The 17,161-nt window shown below is 48.4% G+C and overlaps 1 protein-coding gene across 1 annotated transcript in view; it reads right to left on the bottom strand.

Moving 5' to 3' along the window:
* Positions 1 to 1,318: 1,318 nt before the first annotated feature.
* Positions 1,319 to 17,161, bottom strand: part of BICDL1 (BICD family like cargo adaptor 1) — a gene marked incomplete at its 5' end in the record, with an annotated part of 47,732 nt that continues 31,889 nt past the window's right edge. Inside the window, 7 exons of the mRNA XM_082007607.1 lie at positions 1,319 to 1,642; positions 5,824 to 5,944; positions 8,604 to 8,734; positions 12,023 to 12,166; positions 13,304 to 13,522; positions 13,827 to 14,006; positions 14,996 to 15,142. Coding sequence (XP_081863733.1) covers positions 1,442 to 1,642; positions 5,824 to 5,944; positions 8,604 to 8,734; positions 12,023 to 12,166; positions 13,304 to 13,522; positions 13,827 to 14,006; positions 14,996 to 15,142 — 1,143 coding nt within the window. The 3' untranslated portion in view covers positions 1,319 to 1,441. The remainder of the gene's footprint in view (positions 1,643 to 5,823; positions 5,945 to 8,603; positions 8,735 to 12,022; positions 12,167 to 13,303; positions 13,523 to 13,826; positions 14,007 to 14,995; positions 15,143 to 17,161) is intronic.

The raw sequence follows: 17,161 nt of genomic DNA on the forward strand, positions 1-17,161 counted from the left end.
GGCTGGCATTCCTCGCTGGTTTATGATGGTAGACCCCGTTAAAGAGAAGAGCTGTAAGGTGCCCATCCAGCATGTAGGGAAGGTCCTTACTTAAGTATTGCAGGATTTCCAGCACCACTGTTGTGCATACACCAAATAAGCTACGTTCCTTCTTGTTGATCAAGTCATGCTTACAGCAAAGCAGGCTCTGATCATCTTCGGTCAAAAGGAGATGTGGCTACCTGCTCGCTGTAGGGCTGTGTAGTAAATGACCTGCAGGCAGGGACAAATACTCATTATTTTCGTCAGGCCATAGCTAATGGTACTGCATGTGGCAGAGTAAGCTGCAGGCTTTCCAGAGCTTTGTAGGTGCCCTAATCGCCTTTGGCTTTAGTGAAGGTAGATGCCTGCATGTTTTCTGATGATCAAGTCTGCCAACCCAGCACCAAAGACCTACTGACATCATTATGGGTAGGCTTTCAGTGAATTATTAGTTAGGCTTTTTGGGGGCCTATCCAGTTAAACTGACAGGTTTCTTACCCTCTTCGGGAGGCATACCTGGCTTTGGGGAAAGGTGTGTGACTTGCTGGAGCTCCACAACTACCTTTAGCCATTGGAGGGACAGTAGGTGCCCCAGGACTGAACATCCACAACTTTTATCCAGTTTGTCATCTGTTGTAGATGATCAGCCTCTTGGGGAGAAATCCTTAACATTCTGTGTAACTACAGACGCCATAACTCATCTCTAACAGGAGGGAGCTAGGGAAGACAGTAACAGCAGCAGTCCTACAACTGTCCTGATCTGTGAGGAGCCTGGATTCCCAGGTAGGGGTGAACAGCTGTGCAGAGCTGCAGGGGAGATGGTGCCCAGGCAGGATCTGCAGCGAGGGCTCAACTTCCACCACGGAGAAAGACACACTTGTCAAATCATGGCAATGCCAGGGCCAGGGCGACTCCAGTCTCAGTGGGATGGATGAAGGGTATCACAGCTGCCAGGACCGGAGGGCGGTGTCACTCCCCTCTCTTCTCTTGCATTCAGCCCTCTTCTTCCCCCTGTGCTCACTGCGACGGCAGTTCTCAATCCCCTGCGCTGCTTTGTCTTGGGGCTGCTTATTTCCTTCTCCAGCATGAGAATGCTTTTAACACCATCAGTTATTCTTCACAGCAGAAACTGGACTGTGTCAAAGCGCCTAAAATATACCCTGAAGTTTATCACTTCACTTAAAGAATAAGAAAAATTTCTTTCTATTCGTATCACATTGTCAATTTGCAAATCTCCAATTCATGTAAACATTTGGTTCAGACCAGGTGCGGTGTAAATAGTGCAGAGTCTCAAGGATTAACTCCTTTGCCCCCTTCTTTTTTTCTTAGTGGATCAGAGTTGGGTCCATCAGCAAGCTGGGCAGCTGCCCCACTCCCCATCTCGAAGCAGGAATTGTTGGAGAGGTTTCTCTTTTTCAAATTAATTTTTCTTGAAAAAGGAAAAGAGACGGTTCCCTTCTGCCCCAACGGGCTCGTCCCCCTGCTGCTCCGGCCTGAACACGGAGGAGGGTCTGGCACTCCGCTTTGCGCCATAGCCACTGGAGAAGGAATAAGCAAGCTGGCTCCATTCCTTCGGGTGTTTGTCCATCAGCTGCTGGTCAATGACCCTGTGCATGTCATCCTGCAGCAGAGGGAGAGGAGAGGGTTGTTGGTGGCAGCTGATGCTCAAAGGGAGCTCGCGCAGGGACGCGGCTGAAATGGGTGTGAAACGTGCTGTGATGAGATGGAGGAGGGATGACAAGAGTGGAGACGGCTCTAGCTTCCCCACTTGGCAGCAGGCTCAGCCTTGCTTGCCACCGTGAGGCTTTTTAGTGAGCAAGGAAGGTAAATCACACAATTCTGAGGGATAAATTGCTCAGGTGGTCTCACAGAGGAGCATTGCACCTGCTTGGGGCTCTGTGACACCCCTAAACTATGTTTCTCTGCTGTCTGCAGCTTGCAGATGTCCCCTTTGGGGGAAGAAACAAAAAAGAACAAGTGCAGCTGAAATCAAATGCCAGAAAAAGTAAAGATGTTTGTCCTGAGCAAGTCTATGTGCCTGCCATGTGGAGCGGGGAGGCATGACAGAGCTGCCCGCACAGCCACTGTTCGTGGGGCTTCTTCGGGGAAGATGCTGCCAGGAGCCGAGAGGCTGGGGCCAGGCATGGGCCCTCCAGACCCCTCGTGGGTTTTGCACCAGACTTACCAAGGAGAAATGTGCTTGCCCCTTAGACCTGCTCCTTCCCCTAGAGCCAGCGGAGTGGTGGGAGCTCTCTGACTGACAGCTTGGCCTGAACAGCTACACTCTGGTTCTTCAGATGTACCAGACATGCTCTAATTTAATCCATGTTTGCAGCACAGTGAAATTGCTCTATGCAAAATAATTAATCAGTTTTGTTGCTGCTAATGATGTGCTAATGTGTTCCTTGAAAACCTGGCTATCAATTCTACAAATTTTAATCCTTCAGATCCATTATTTCTGCTATAATTGTGTATTTAAACTGTAGCTTAGTGAAAACATGTGTACACAAACTAGCCCCACAGGAGAAATCAACTTCTCCAGTGGTTTGGTCCCTGATTAGAACTGGGGGCACTATCTGGTGAGAACAAGGATACTCTGGATCGGCTGTAGTGGTGGAAGTGCTGTTCATTCGGCACCTCGTGCAGGGCAGCCCATCAGGGCAGCACTGAGATGGAAGGGAAGGTACTGCCATCGCCCAGCGGGTGCCCCAGCTACTCTGTAGCTCGATGTGGAATAAAAACAGCCGACTGGGACTGGAAACTTGAACGATGGCTAACCTCTTGTTGCAGCATTTGCTGCAGTGGAAAGGATTGATAGCCATGGCCTGGACCTGAATTTAGTACGGGGACTTTCCCTGGGGGAGCAGAAGGGTGCAGAGCTACGTGGACTGGGGAAGCTTTGGATCTTTTTAGAGCAGGGCTGGAAAGGGGAAAGGCAGAGGGAGAGTTGAAGAGTTTAAGGTAAACACCAGCATTAAGGTGAAAGAGGTTTCCAGAGGTGAAGCTGCCACATGAAAAGGTATAGCACTTGGATTTTGAAGGCACCTCTTCTAGCAAATGGGGTAGGCATCCAGGCTCCAGCACAGCAGATCTGTGTCCTTGGTTAACCACATAACAAGGGATGAGTATGATTTTTATATCTATATAAAAATATTTTTTATATAGATATAAAAATACAGTACACGCTATTGAGAGTGCACTGTGTTCGAGTCCCTGTCTGTCTGATGTGTGAATCAGAGAGCACAGCACTTGGCTGTGGAGATTCAGGGTAGATGTATGCAGCAGGGCTGGGGCAGAGCCGTGGTCCCTGCCTTGGCACTGGGCAGGGGCGCAGAAGTGTCTGGGGATGCAGAGGGAGGACAAACACCAGTGGTAAGAGACCCATCTGATAAAACAGTCCCACAAAGCTGGATAACATGGTACTGGTGTGCTCTGGGCAGGAGTTTCTGCTCTTTGCAGAGGGGTGAGGCCAAAGGAGGTGCAAATATCGTCTTCATGAGCTGCAGCTGGGCTCCTTTGCATGAGGTAAAGGTTGAAGCTGCTCAAGGAGACCTCAGAGGCTGATGGCTGTGGCCATGCAGGCTTCAGCTCGCTCTCTGCTGGCATTGCAGCACAGCATTTTCTAACTTAATGGTGCCACTTCAGTGCTACTGCAGTGAGGCCACTGAGTTCTCATTTCAGAGAAGCAGCCCTCTTCACTTCCAAGGTTGCTCCATATTCCTTCCCTACTCCCAGTAACCCCCCCGGTCAGATAAAGTTAAACACCAGTGGGAGTCAGATTAGGCATGGGAGCAAGGTGCGTATCCGCTCCTGTGATAGGCCTGGATATGCAGGATTTTGCTTGTTGTGTATTTTATAGCCTGCATGATTATATGCTTACAGAAAACTGTAATCTCGTTGATGGTCCTTGGTAAAGTGCAGACTAGAAGTGTGTAAGAGCAAAATGTTATCAGATTAAAGCCTCCATTTATGTCCAACTAAAGCAGAGAATCTTATCCCATTTTATCAAAAACATTCAGCTTTACAAAATAGCCCCCAAAATATGTAAATCACCTGACTTGTTTTGTGCCTCTGTGGTTGAGCTTCTGTTCTGGGGACATCAGGTGCTTGGAAACTATTTTATTACTGCATAATGACACTTTAGGTCAGTATGTTGGAGACAACTTTCTGCAGTGCTAGCGGGCCTGATGCTCGTCTCAGAGAGCTGATGGGAGCAGGATTGGGGTTGCTGTATTGCTGCAATCGGACAACATAGTGTGAACTGAGAAAGCAAATGCCTGTGGTTTAACAAACGCCTGTTAACCCAAAGCTGGGGATATTCCAGCACTAAATACTGACTGTGCTAGTAAGTAGGTCTCAATTTATACCACCCATCTAAACTGAAGCAGAACTTGGATACAGACAGCTCCTATGCAGAGCACTGAATGTTACCTAGTAAGCACTACTTACTAGGTAACGAGGCTGAGAAGCAAAATCCCAGTCTGTATTTCAAGAAGTTTTCCAGATACTAGATATGCTGAATACAGAGGATTAATGATACGTGCGCCTCAGCCTGGCTTTCCCTGTGGTGACCTGGGGGTAAAGCCTCACCATGGGATGTAGGATGCTGCCCCTTCTGCCGTGGTCTGGTGCTAGGGTGGCAGGGGAGTCTGTGCAGAAAATTGGTGGGTGATGGAGACCCCCCACTGGCTCCTCTTGCCAGATGATGGTGAAGACGGAGACAGATGTGGGTGATGGTGGCAGCGAATGGAGCAGGCGAGGGGTCGGTGGGTGCTTGGTGAGGGTGCAGGGAGCTCACCTCAAAGGCAGGAGGGGTGTACGACTAAAGCTGTTGGTACAGGAACTGAGAAAGGCCACTAGATCAGAAACCAAAGGAGCCAGATAGTAAAAAGCCCTGAGGAAGCAAACTGTAAGCAGGAGAAAGAAAAGAAAAGAAAAGAAAAAAAAAAAAAGAGAAACGAAAACACAGTGGAGTTGAAACAGGAGCGAGGTTGTATGGGAGAGGTTTCTACCGGTCAGGCTGGTTGTTAGTAGAGTTGGGGTCTTGCATGGTCTGCAACAAATTACTATAACTGTCCCGGACCTTTTCTCTTGTATCTGCTTGTTTTCTTTGAAAGTAGCCCTCCTTTGGTGCTCGTTTCTGGGAGGAGGCAGCTTTGTCTGCTCTCAAGGGCTCTCTGCCTTTACATGGGGTTCCCCCACTGACCCCAAGTAGAGCATCTTTTGGGCAGCCACTGAACCGCTGTGGGTTTGTGTTTTTTTACCTTGGTGGAGAGCTGGGATTTCAGCTTCTCCGTCTTGACAGATCTTCTGAGCTGATGAAAACAGTGCAGCTATACTGCAAAATAATGGCCACAGCCTCTCTGCCTCCCACCTTTATGCTCCATTACGGAAATACAAGGACATGCTGTGCCCACATGGCCCCAAGCCTGTGCCTTGCCCAGGGACATCTCTCACATGGACTCCTTCCCAGGCTGCAGCAGGTTACTCTGCAAAGTGTGTGTTATCAACACTGCATGCAGCATGAGATACAGTTTGTTTCTCCATTTTAAATGGGTGTTCCTATATAATTAATTAACAACTCACAGCTGAAAGGCTTTGAGCAGGGAAGGGCTATGTTTCACCCCCCTGAGCACCACTGCATCACTATCCCCTCCAGAGCTGAAAGCGAATATTCCTATCTGTGGTCGCTCAGCTGAGAACACAGCAAACCCACCAGGAGGGGAGGAAAAGTCACCCAAAGGAGCCTCCTGGGCTGTGTGCCACCCAGACCCTGCCCTGCGGTGATGGGGGGCTGCTCACCTGCCAGGCCTCCAGCTGCTGCGAGAGGTTCACCTTCTGCTGGATGGCATCCAGCAGCTGGCTGTTGAGGGACATCATGTCGATCTTGCACTTGGCCAGCTCCACCTCCACCGCGTTCTTCCTGGAGGGAGAGCAAGAAACTGGGACATGTGACTTTTTCTTTTTTTTTCTTTTTAAAGGAAATCTTAAACATATCCTTGAGGAGAAGTCAACAATTTGTTTCAGTGGCAAGTCCTCAATTCCTAAGCTGTTCATCTCTGTTGTATTCTGGACAATCTATTCATCTGGAGAGTTTTATAGAATTGTAGACATCATTACTATAAATGCAGCAGATTTCTGGTAAGCACACTGTGAAGAATGGAAAAAAGTATTCAGATACACTGTTGTGTAAGATAATATAGTGTGCCTGGATAACGTGCAGGATCTGCCATTAAAAATGGAGATCTAAAATGAGGTAGAATCTACATATAAATATTTTTTCCTTTTCTTCTGTTTACGAATGTGTAGGAAAGGAAATGGTATGTGCTAAAAACTAAATGATCTGTCTCTGATTACTTGATCAATAAGTTCCAATATAAAACAAACAACACCCCCTAAAGAGTACAACTCTTCTTTCAGTTTCTGAAGATGGGACTTGGAATGAAGGAAGGAAGAAATGAAGGAAAAAAGTTTATCACAGCATATGCTTTTTAAGAATGACAAACTGTTAAAATTGTTTGAATTAAATACTATGCTTTAAGGAAAGCTCCCAATTTCAATGGGGTTGTGCTGGCCCTTGGGAACACCACTGCTGTGTTTCTTACCAGGTATGTGTTGGCCACTGGGCATGTGATGCTATGGCCAAGGTTGCCCAAAGGGCTCTGAGTGCTCAGTGGCTGAGATGTTCCAGCTGCTACTGGCTAGTGGAAAGGAGTTGTCTAAAAAGGAGCAATTTCCTAAGCTACCCAAGCCAGGAAATGCTGCTCACTGTGCTGGGAGCACACAGGTGAGCACAAACCTGAAGTTTTTCAATTAACTGCTGTGTGATGGGAAACCATAACATGACTTGCTGGGAACCATCTTTCCTTGCAAACATTTTCCGGGAGAAATAATTGCATCTTATTAACTGTAGCTAATTCATTGCCTCCTAATAGCTCCCTTGTGCTCCCCTGTAGAAGAGCAATTTGGGAATTTGTGTTTATATTCCAGGTAGTGGTTGCTTAACACCTCCTATTATAGGATCCTATTTTCCTGTTGCTTCCCATGTTGCCAAACTTCACCTTCAAGCTAAAAATTTTTCAGGCCAGATGTCTGCCTCAGGCAGTGATTTTCTTTCTGTTCAGAGTTAGGGCTTTTTTTGGGGAGGGCTTCAAGAAAAATGTCTTATCCCTTGAGGTGCGAGGTGGGAAGCATACCACAAGCCTCTCAGGCGGCTCGCTGCCTGGGAGCAGCCTGCTCAGTTGTGGAGGGACGCTTTCATTCCTAGCAAAAAGATGCTCTTGTCTGCTTTCACTTGCAGCTACTTTTTGCTCATTAATCACCCGCCACTCACCCGTGCACACTTGTCATGTCCCCCTTTCTCTGGGCTCCTGCCGACGCAGGACAATCAGCCGTAAATATTAGTGCTTTGTCCCACCAGGGTCATTAACTGCTGTGGAGAAGCTGTACCCTTCCACTCCTGGCTGTGGGTCCGAGCACCTTAAATAGCCTTTTGTTGTGAAGCTTCCCATTGCTGCTTGGATATTACCGGGGGATTTATCGTGGCAGCAACGCGTTGCCATAGCCACAGCAGAACCAGCAACCCACACGCACTGGAAATGTCAGAACCACCTCTTTGCACCCGGCAGTGCAGCTGGGATGCTCCTGATTTTTGCCAACAGATGGAGGTGTTACAGAGGACAGCGATGGGAATTTCATAGCTGGCTACCCAGGCAAGAGCAGCGCAGATGACAGGGTCACCGAAAAAAAAGATGAAGGGATTGTCCATGCTGATTTATCTCCCCACATCCTCAGGGTTGCAATGCTCTCGTGCTCCTCCACTTGCTGAATATTAGGCATTTCCGTAAGGAGATGAACTGGTGCTGCCTTGGCCCATCTGCTTATTGAAGAGATTATCAGATGTATCCTTTCTACCTAGAGCACAGGTGGATGAATGTTTCTGCCCCTCTCCTCGGGGCAAAGAGTGCTTGGGGCAGCGTGGAAAGCCCAAGCACGGAGCTGGGGAAGGGTGGTGTGGGGTACAGGGTAGCAAAACTGCTAGGTCTGCAAGGAGGATGGGGAAAATAGAGTCAAAACAGTGGGAGAATCCTGAAAGGAGTAATAGAGAATGACAGGACTGGAGATGCAAAAAAGACCTTGGAACAGGAAAGGAGAGTGAGTGACCAGAGAAATGGTTTAGGGAAGAAGCCCAAGCAGGGCTGTAATGGCAATGGGCAGGAAAGCAGGGTTGTGTGTCTGGAAAAGCAAAGGAAGAAAAATGTGACAAATAGGGCAGGCCTACTGTTTCCATTCAGTTCTCTGAAGTCCTCTCCTCAGTGCTGTGGCTCAGACAAGCACTAGGGACGGCATCCTCCTAAATGTCCCCAATCCTGTGATGAGGCAGCTCTGGAAATTGGCATCTCTTGCCCTGCTCCCAAGCTCCTGGCAGCATTTCTCAATGCCAGCAAAGCCGAGGGTCACTCCATCACTTTGTAACAGCTATGGAGCATGGAGGGTGGGAAAAACCCACCCTGGAGGCATCTCCTGCTAGGGTGTTCCATAACTGCTAATCCAGCCTGGCTTTGGCTGTTCATGCCACTTACTTGGCAATGGCCTCATCTCGGTCCCTGATGGCCTGCAGGAGCCGTTCATTTGTTTCCTTATCTTCAGCAGCACCTCGCAGCCGGTCCCGTTCCTCCTTCAGCGTCGTCATTTCTACGCTCAGCAGCGTGACCTGTGGGCAGAGGGAGGGCATGAAACCCAGGGTTGCTTGGACAAATTCACCATGATTGGGGGAAAAAACTCCCCACATGGGCCAACCTGGAGGCTGAGCTCCCCTGTTTGTAGAAGAAGCTGTGTCTGCTGGGTGGGGGCTGTTAGTGCTAGTGCAACCCCTCACGAAATGTGCCAGTGCCAGTCTGAGCAAGACGGGCCACCAGGACGGCCTCAATAACATACAGCAGCAGCACTGAAAGCTGTGAGCTGTGCAGGGCAGGACCTGCCTGCGACTTTGCTGTCCCAATGGGTTTATACCCACTATGGCATCAGCACCGAAATATTGCCTCTCTCTGAGCGGTTTGTCTTCTGCATGCTGAGTCTGCCTGTTGTATTCTGAGCTTTCCAGGGTTAAATTACTACAAACACATTTAGCAGCAAATAAGATTTGGGTGGGGGGGCTATGTCTCTTGAAGTAGTATGAAGCTGAAGACAAAGGATGTGAAAATTCCTTTTCACGCCATGGAAGGTGTTACTGGCACGTCTTACAATTTTAATTAGACTTTAAAATATGTGCAGAGTCTTAAATAGTCTGAGAAATGATCTATCGTTCTGGTCCTGTGCAGAGTGAGTTAATAGGGTGTGAAATCATGTAGGGATTGCATTAGCACAGCTTTGCAATGTTTCATACATGTTTAATTTCTTTGTAGGGCACACGCATGCTCTGTTACGCTACTCCACCACCTGGAAACCTTTCCAGCATTTGACCCCCCTCCTTTCTCTAAATGCAGCTCAGTACTGCCTGAGTCCTCAAAGAAATCTTTAAATAGAGGGCAGACAGTCAAAAAGGGTTCATCACATCAATGGCGTGGGAGGATCTGCTGTTAGTGCAGCATGGCTGGGTTGCGGGGAGGAGGGTGCGAACACGCCCAGTCTGTGTGCAGAGGCTCCCCACTGTGTGCTGGAGCTGCCAGGGAACTGGGGAGCTCTACTCGAGCTGTGCCCTCCCGCAGCACAGCATGGGATACACCTCAGCGCGATGATGTGATGGAGAGCAGAGGTGGGAGCTACGTGAAAGGTGTTGAGCACTTCTGCTGAAATCCCAGAGCACAGTGGATTGAGAGGCCCCAAAAAACTATGTTTGGGGATAGGTTTGGGGTTTTAACTGTTTTTGTCTGTTTTTCAGGTAAGAATGGGATGCCACAGAGGGAGGAAATGGACAAGGCAGAAGGTGTGAAACCGCTTTCCAGTATAGACAAAGGCAATTCCTGGCTCCACCAGCTCACCGTGCTCTCAGGCAGGAGCAATGAATGTGTGTGGTGCTGCAGGGTCCCAAAAAGCTGTTTAGGAGAAGTTCCCCTTTTATTGTATCAGTACCAGTGACAGCACAGAGCGATGCAGAGGCCACACAGCATGGCTGCTGTGGATGGACCAGAGTTTCTGTGCATTTTCTGTTCATTGATTTTCTTTAGTACTGAACTGAAGACAACATTGTCTCTTCTATGGGAGGTGAGAATAATTATTAACCTTGAAAAAGTGCGAGGCTGAGTTATGGGCAAAAGCTGCAGGAGACATGTACTTGCTGTGTGAGGCTGGAGCGCTTCTCCAAGAGCAGTCTGATGCATTTGTAGTTATGCCCCATCTTTCTCCATATAACACAGAGGTGTGAGAAGAAAGTAGAACTGCAGTCTTCCCTTTGCTTCCTAAATATTCAGACCTTTGGTAGTCAGAGACCCCTAAAAGCAGAGATGGGGGTCCAGTCTTGCGGTCCAGGGTGGGTCCTCTGGTCCTTCTTGGCTGGGGAATTTGTAGAGACTGGCCAGAGCAAAGAACAACCAAGTGCTGCTCCCTCCTGGTGTCCTGTCAAGGCCTCATGCATAAGGAGGTGCTGCATCCAGACAAGCAGGCTGGTGTACGGATGGTCGCTCAAAATCTGTGACTAAGCCTCTGATGGTCTCTATCAGCGTAGCCAAGTTGCAGTGATCAAACCCTTGTCTCCTCCACCTCAGGTGTGTTTAAGGGTGAGGGGAACCTCTGGGTGATGCACAGGACTATGGCAGCACGGCCAGAGGAACACCTGGGCTCATGTCTTGCTGGGGGCAGAAGTTTGGACCCTCAAAGGTATCTCGTGGTGGCTGCATTGCTGAGAGGAACAGTCCTCGGGGAAGGATGGTGCCAGGGCTGCTCCCTTGCTGCAGTCTGTCTCGAATCAGTTGCTTTTTCAGCGAGATTATTTCCCATCCTTGTATACATGCAGCCATCACTGCCAGGGGTATTTAATGATGCTCTCATTCTTTTTTCTTCATCCCCATGGTGGGAGCTCCCATAGCCCTACAAAAGGCTGTCAATCCCCAGGTTGTGCTGACTTTCTGAACAAGGATGTGTTTTCTTTTCTCTTCTCCGAAGGAATACAGTGAAAGGATGACACAGCACTGCTGGCAACACCAGCCAAGGGCGTTAATCCCAGTCCCTGCTCCAATGCTGTTGGTGCTGCACAAGCAGCTGTGCTAAAGGCTGCTTCTTCTGCAGCCTCCAGATTCCCTCCCACGTTTGGAGGCTTGTCCCATAGAGATAGGGATTGCAGAGCATCTCCTTGAGTGCCTGACTCCTTTTGCTGCTTTTGGCATAGGACCTCAGATACAGATGATGCTACATTCAGTGCAGATGCAGTGTGGTTCTGTGCTTTGGGTGTGGTGTCGGTTTCTGGGTTGGATCATTCATTCTGCTGAGATTGTCTTAGCCTTAGCTGGTCCCTGTTGGCCCTGGGGTGCTGCCTGGTGCCAGGCTGGCCATGATTAACACTCTCTGGGTGTGCATTGATGAGGGTTTTGTGATGCTGCTGTGGAAGGGGGCGAACCTTGCACCATGCACAGCAGAGCAGCACTGTTTTGTTGATCCAGCGGTTGCATATAAGCCCTTTACAAGGGCTTAGTGCAAGCAAGATGAGTCAGACTGGATACCTATGGGTTTCCAGTACAAGCAGCCTTGTACTTTGGGGTCTTCTGCTGAGAAGAATTTAAGCGAGACAGGTTGGTTGAAAAGCAGATTGGGGAAAGGTTTAAAGGAAGTTTGGCTGCTTGAGACGATGTCTGGGATGGGCCGCTGACAACTTGTCAAAAACTCTGATCCTAACTGCATGAAGCCTCTGCAGTAGGTTTAACAGAGTCTCCCTCATTGAACCATAACTGGTTTTGGCCCAAATCCTCCTGGCCATTATTTATCATGTTGATGCCTTCTACGGAAGGCATGTCTTGGTGGATGAACACTGGTGTTACAAGACCACATGTAAAGTGTGGGAATTGCTAACCTGGCTGTGCAGTCGCTGCAGCTCCTCCAAACTCTGCCTCAGTTTCCCCCGTTCTCCCTCCATTAATTCCCTCAGGGCTCGTGAATCCTCACTTGTTCGCCTGATCTGTTCCTCTAAGGTGTCGTCATCACTTCGTCGAGAGCTCTGAGAGCGGGAGAGAAATCTCTTGCTCAGATTTCACTTTAAAAAAGGCAATTGCATTACTTTGATACTGGTTTGGGATGGGGGGTACTAAACAAGAAGAAAGTGTGAATGTGACTTTGTTAGAGTTTCAGTTTTGTTCCCATATACCTCCACAGTGGAAACATGCCCAGCCAAGGGTAATGCTTCTACACATGATAAAAAGAGCATGCAGACATGTTCTCACCTTAGCATAAACCAAATTTACAGAGACCCACTGACCACCTGGTAACATATGGCTATAGTCTCCATGTTTGTAGACCTTTTGCAGGACTCTGTTTTTTATTTAACAAATACAATTTCATCTCTATGCTCAGCCTTCTTACCAGCTGCTACAGGTACTGAAATGAGGAGGGTGAGTATTCCCCTGTGGGTCTGCACTATCTTCCTCACCATGGCATCTCAAATAAGTCATACTGGCAATGCAACCAGCTTGTGGGTGATGGAAATAGGCCCGATTTTAGCCATTGCAAAAAGTGAGATGTTTTCTCATAATTCTGCACTCTGCTGGATGCTGAGTGGTCACCAGGCCACCCCCTTCTCCCCAGCAGACCCAGGGCCATACCCCACAGACACTGTCATGTGCCAGCGAAACCCTTCACCTGTCAATGGATTTGAGTCTGGCAGCTCTTGCCAAGACATTTGTACCCACTGTCAACTTGTAGGGGCAGAATGTTATGATGTTTTTGTCATACTATTGTTAACAAGCAAGGTTGGGAAAATCCTAAGAAAAATAACCGAACTGTGGTGTATAAGACAATCTGCAATATTTCTCTGTTGAAACTCTAACTTACTGTAAATCTCCAAGAAAGCCTTCTTTAATTTTCTGGAATGATTCCCAAACCAATGACAGTTGCACGAGCTTGAAATTTATGTTTGCAGTCTGACCACTGCAAGTCAAAACCCCATGTGCTGGTTTGGTTCTTGGCTGAGTGTTTGAGACATGTGGAGCAGGCTGTGCACTGTGACAGCCCATCTCTGTGGGCCACAGAGGTTTTCTCGGAGACTGGGGACTTCCAAATCCAGCAGGAACCTGCAGCAAGCTGTCACCTGGGCAAGGGGACATGCACAAGTCAAGGTCTCCCTGTGCCACCAACTTACCGTGGAGTCAGCCCCATCCAGCCCATTTTGTATGAGTCTTTTCAGCTCACTGAGAGCTGCCCGTAGGCTGCCGGCTGGGACGTCTTTGGCTGATGAGGTTTCTGAAGACTCATCCATGGAGGAGTCTGTAGAGACTGCTGAGTCTGCGCTGTCATTTCCTCTGAGATGGGAGCAGAGATACCGCACTTGGCAATACGCTTCCCAGAGCTGCAGCCTCAGCTGGAACAAGAGACCCTGACATTAGCCTGGGACATCAAGGCCACAAAGATCCTCCTTCCATGGTGAAGTGAGGCATGTGATTGCCCAACCTCACAAATATTTGGCTAGCTTGCTATGTTGGTTTTGAAATGGATGCAGAGATTTACTTTCATATGGTTAAAAGGGTGTTGATACCTGGGACCACAACCCCAATTTTCTGTCCTTTTTTCATCTCCAAATCCAGATCAAATGCATTAAACTCCCTCTCCTTCTGGGGCGGGTCACAGAGGTCCATGGGTTTTCCCAGGGGGTGGAGGGCAAATACCTGTTCTCGTTCTTGTTCCAGTTCCTCTGCCTCCATGCTCTGCTCTATCTCAGACAGCAGGGACGTGCTGGTTGTGTTGAAATTTTGGAGACTTCTCTCCTCACTGAGCTCTTCTACCTTCCCCTGCAGCTGCCGGTAGGACAGCCGCACCTCTTGGAGCTCCAGCTGGCTTTGGTGCAGCTTGCAAAGAAAATCAAGGAGTTTGTCAAGGAAGCAGGAAAAAAAAATTATTAGTGAAGGTGATATGGACTGGATGAGTGTCTTGGTTTGTGAAGGAGCTGAGGGAGGAATGGGTTTCACGAAAGAGGATTTCCAGCCAGGAGGAAATTACTCTTGGCTGGTATTGCTGTTTATTGGAGCTTAATAATCTCCAAATGTCATTAGACATTGTTTAGACTCCAGAATATCCTGAAAGTTAAAAATAGCAGGTTAATCAGCACTAAAATGAGGAACATTGTGAAGAAGTTGGGACTCAGGTAAAAAAATTTGCTGAAAACAACACAGCAGGAAGTGAATCCAAAAAGAAAAGTAATATAGACATGTTTTTAAAAAAGCTATACACATATATAAATACAAATATCTATTTAAAAAAAGGGAAAAAAAGATTCGGGGCTGTTTTGGAGAGTCGTCAACCCACAGAAGAGAAATGCAAAAATCTTGCTCTCGACTAAGATGCCTGAAGCCACAGAGGTGCCAGCTTGTCTCTGGGGAGTGATGTTTGGTGACACACAACTGCAAACACCCTGGGACTTGTTGGGAAACCATCTGAGCAGTGAGAGCTATGAGGCCAGTTACTGCCATCTGCGACAGCAGGGTCTAAAGAAGCCGCTTCTGAAGCCAATGCTACTATTAAAAAATTAAGTAAACTGAACTGCAACCAAAGTTCTCTGCTTCTTTTTACATTTACCTCATTTCCTCAGCACCCTGTCCCGCTCCCTTGCTCAGATCTCCCTCCCAAGCTGCTCTTTGCTGTCAAGATCATGGCTCCTGTTATCTGTCCCTATGAGGAACACCCAGGACCTTGCTTGCTGCCATGTTTACATGAGTCATTTTATTCTTCCAGTTGTTTTGTCTCCCAGTTCCTGATTATTTTCCTGGTCAATTTTACCCCAAACCACATCTTTTACTCCATTTCCTCCCTCTTCCCTGTCCCATTGCTGCCTCCTCACCTGTAAGTCCTTGTCATGGCTTTGTTTCTCCAGGATGAGGACTCGGTCCTGCAGCTCCTCCACAGTTCCCTGGAGCAGGTCGTTCTCCTCCATCATGGCACTAAGGCGATGCTCCAGCTCCCGCTTTCTGTCCGTCAGCATTTTGATCTGCAGAGGAAAGAGAGGCGGTGTCAGACCCTGCACTTTCCAGGGAGCAGAGGGGAGGGAAATCGCATTCCCAAGAGAGAAATGAAACAGCAAAAAGCAGAAGTATGCACTGTATTCAAAAGTATGCACAAAGTATTCTGTACCTGTATGAGAGAAACTGTATCTCTGTGTGGTTTAAAGCTTAGGAAGGCTCTGAAAGGAAGCTCCTACTTCCCCAGGCTGCAGCGGCAGCTCCAAAGGGGCTGGGTGTACATTGGCAGGAGCCCAGGGAGCAGGCAGAAATGTCCAAACAGCCCACGCCTTGTACCTTAAAATTTGCAAGACTGGGCGAAATTAGTTACTTTTCCTGGCTGGACCCTGAGTAGGCATTTTCTCCTGTATGGGTGCTGAAGACCACAGGGTGAGCCTGCGGGATCCTGCTCCCCGCAGGGCTGTGCCATAGCACTGCCCATGCGCTTTTCTTCATTGCTGCACGTTCGCCAGGTTCTCACCAGGGGGTTTTCTGTCTTTTTACTTGTGAAGACTCCTTTCTATGCCATGCTTATTTTTAGACTCCCAGTGATCAGTTGTCTTTAAAATTGGTTCACTTCTTTTAATTGTCAAGGGCAGTGATTTCAGGTGAAGAGGGACAATGTGCCAAGGAAAACCTCTGTGACTCAGTTAGCTGGGAACAGTGCACAGGATGAATCAGCACTAGCCAAGGTCACTTCTTCTTTAACCAAGAAAAAAGAGCCTTTCCCCAGATTATTACACACGTGGCTTTGTCTCTCCAGGATGAGGACTCAGTCCTGCAGCTCATGTATGCCATTTACCAGTCCAGTATAACCCTAAATATTCCCTATGGCCTCCTTTCAATTCATGGACCACAGACAAATTCAGCAACTTCCCACTGCTTTCTTGGCCTCTTTGGGAACTTATCTCTTTGCTGCTTTCCAGGTTGCTGGAAAGATTTGGCTGCATGAAGGAATATTAGCAAAATGTGTGGACTTGCTATTTCTGCAGGGTAAAGGCTGCTGTAGGTACTAGAAAGCTGCTCTTCAGGTGACTAATGGTTTCTGAGGTGTCACTTCCCACCACCACCACCATGATTTGCGTGGGCTGGAGAAAAGGGGTGCAAGAAAAATAAGAGGTGTAATCCAGAGATTGTATCGACTTCATATTTGGTAGACAAACCAGTAACAGACACCCTGTGAATGACCATATAACACAAAAAGCATCACTCTGCCACGGGCCCTGGGACATGGGAAGGGCACAGGGGGAAAGGGATTTGGAAAGCAAGAGACAGGAAGGAGGTGAGGAGGCAAGGTGAGGCATGCACAGTGACAGGCATGCATGGTAACAGCGATGCACACGCGGGCAGGCCCTTTCCGAGCCTCCATACTTACTTCAAGGACCTGCTGCTCCACACCAAGGGGAGGGGAAGAAAAGACGAGGGACCAGCAGGGAGCAGGTGGGAGCGGGAGAAAAGAAGAAATTGAGAGATTTTAGGAAAAGCTCTTCTGGTCAGCTTATAAATAAATAAAAAAAAAGTGATTGGGTAGTAGAGATGGACATCTACCCATTTAGTTCCTGCCTATATGGTCCCCAGTGACCCGCATCAGGGAAGGGAAGAGGAAGGAAGGAAGTATCATTCCTGCTAATGTACCAGAGCTAAAACAGGCAGGGGATCCTTGCTTTCCCATGTGCATGGCTGAGAGGCAGGAGAGGATTGCTGCTTTCTTTGCAAGCATGAGCAACAGAAAAAAACCCTTGCAGACCTTCCCACCATGCCCCAGAGTTTAGCCTGTAGTGGGTAGCAGCCCTGCAGGAGCACAGCCATGGTTTAGCTCCTGGAGGGTCCTTCTCATCTGTTCATTTTGCAGGCGTGCTTGTGGCTGGGGCAGCAAAGGAAGCTGGCCCACGCCACCCCAGCCAGCCCTGCACTGCAGCAAATATTCTCGCAAAGGAGGAGTCCTTTGCCCACAGCTACCATCCTTCTCTCTGTTTGCTCCAAGCAGCAGGTTTTGTTTACTCAGTTCA

Source organism: Phaethon aethereus (assembly GCF_964289735.1).
Source record: "Phaethon aethereus genome assembly, chromosome: 17".
In the NCBI taxonomy this organism is placed as follows: Eukaryota; Metazoa; Chordata; class Aves; order Phaethontiformes; family Phaethontidae; genus Phaethon; species Phaethon aethereus.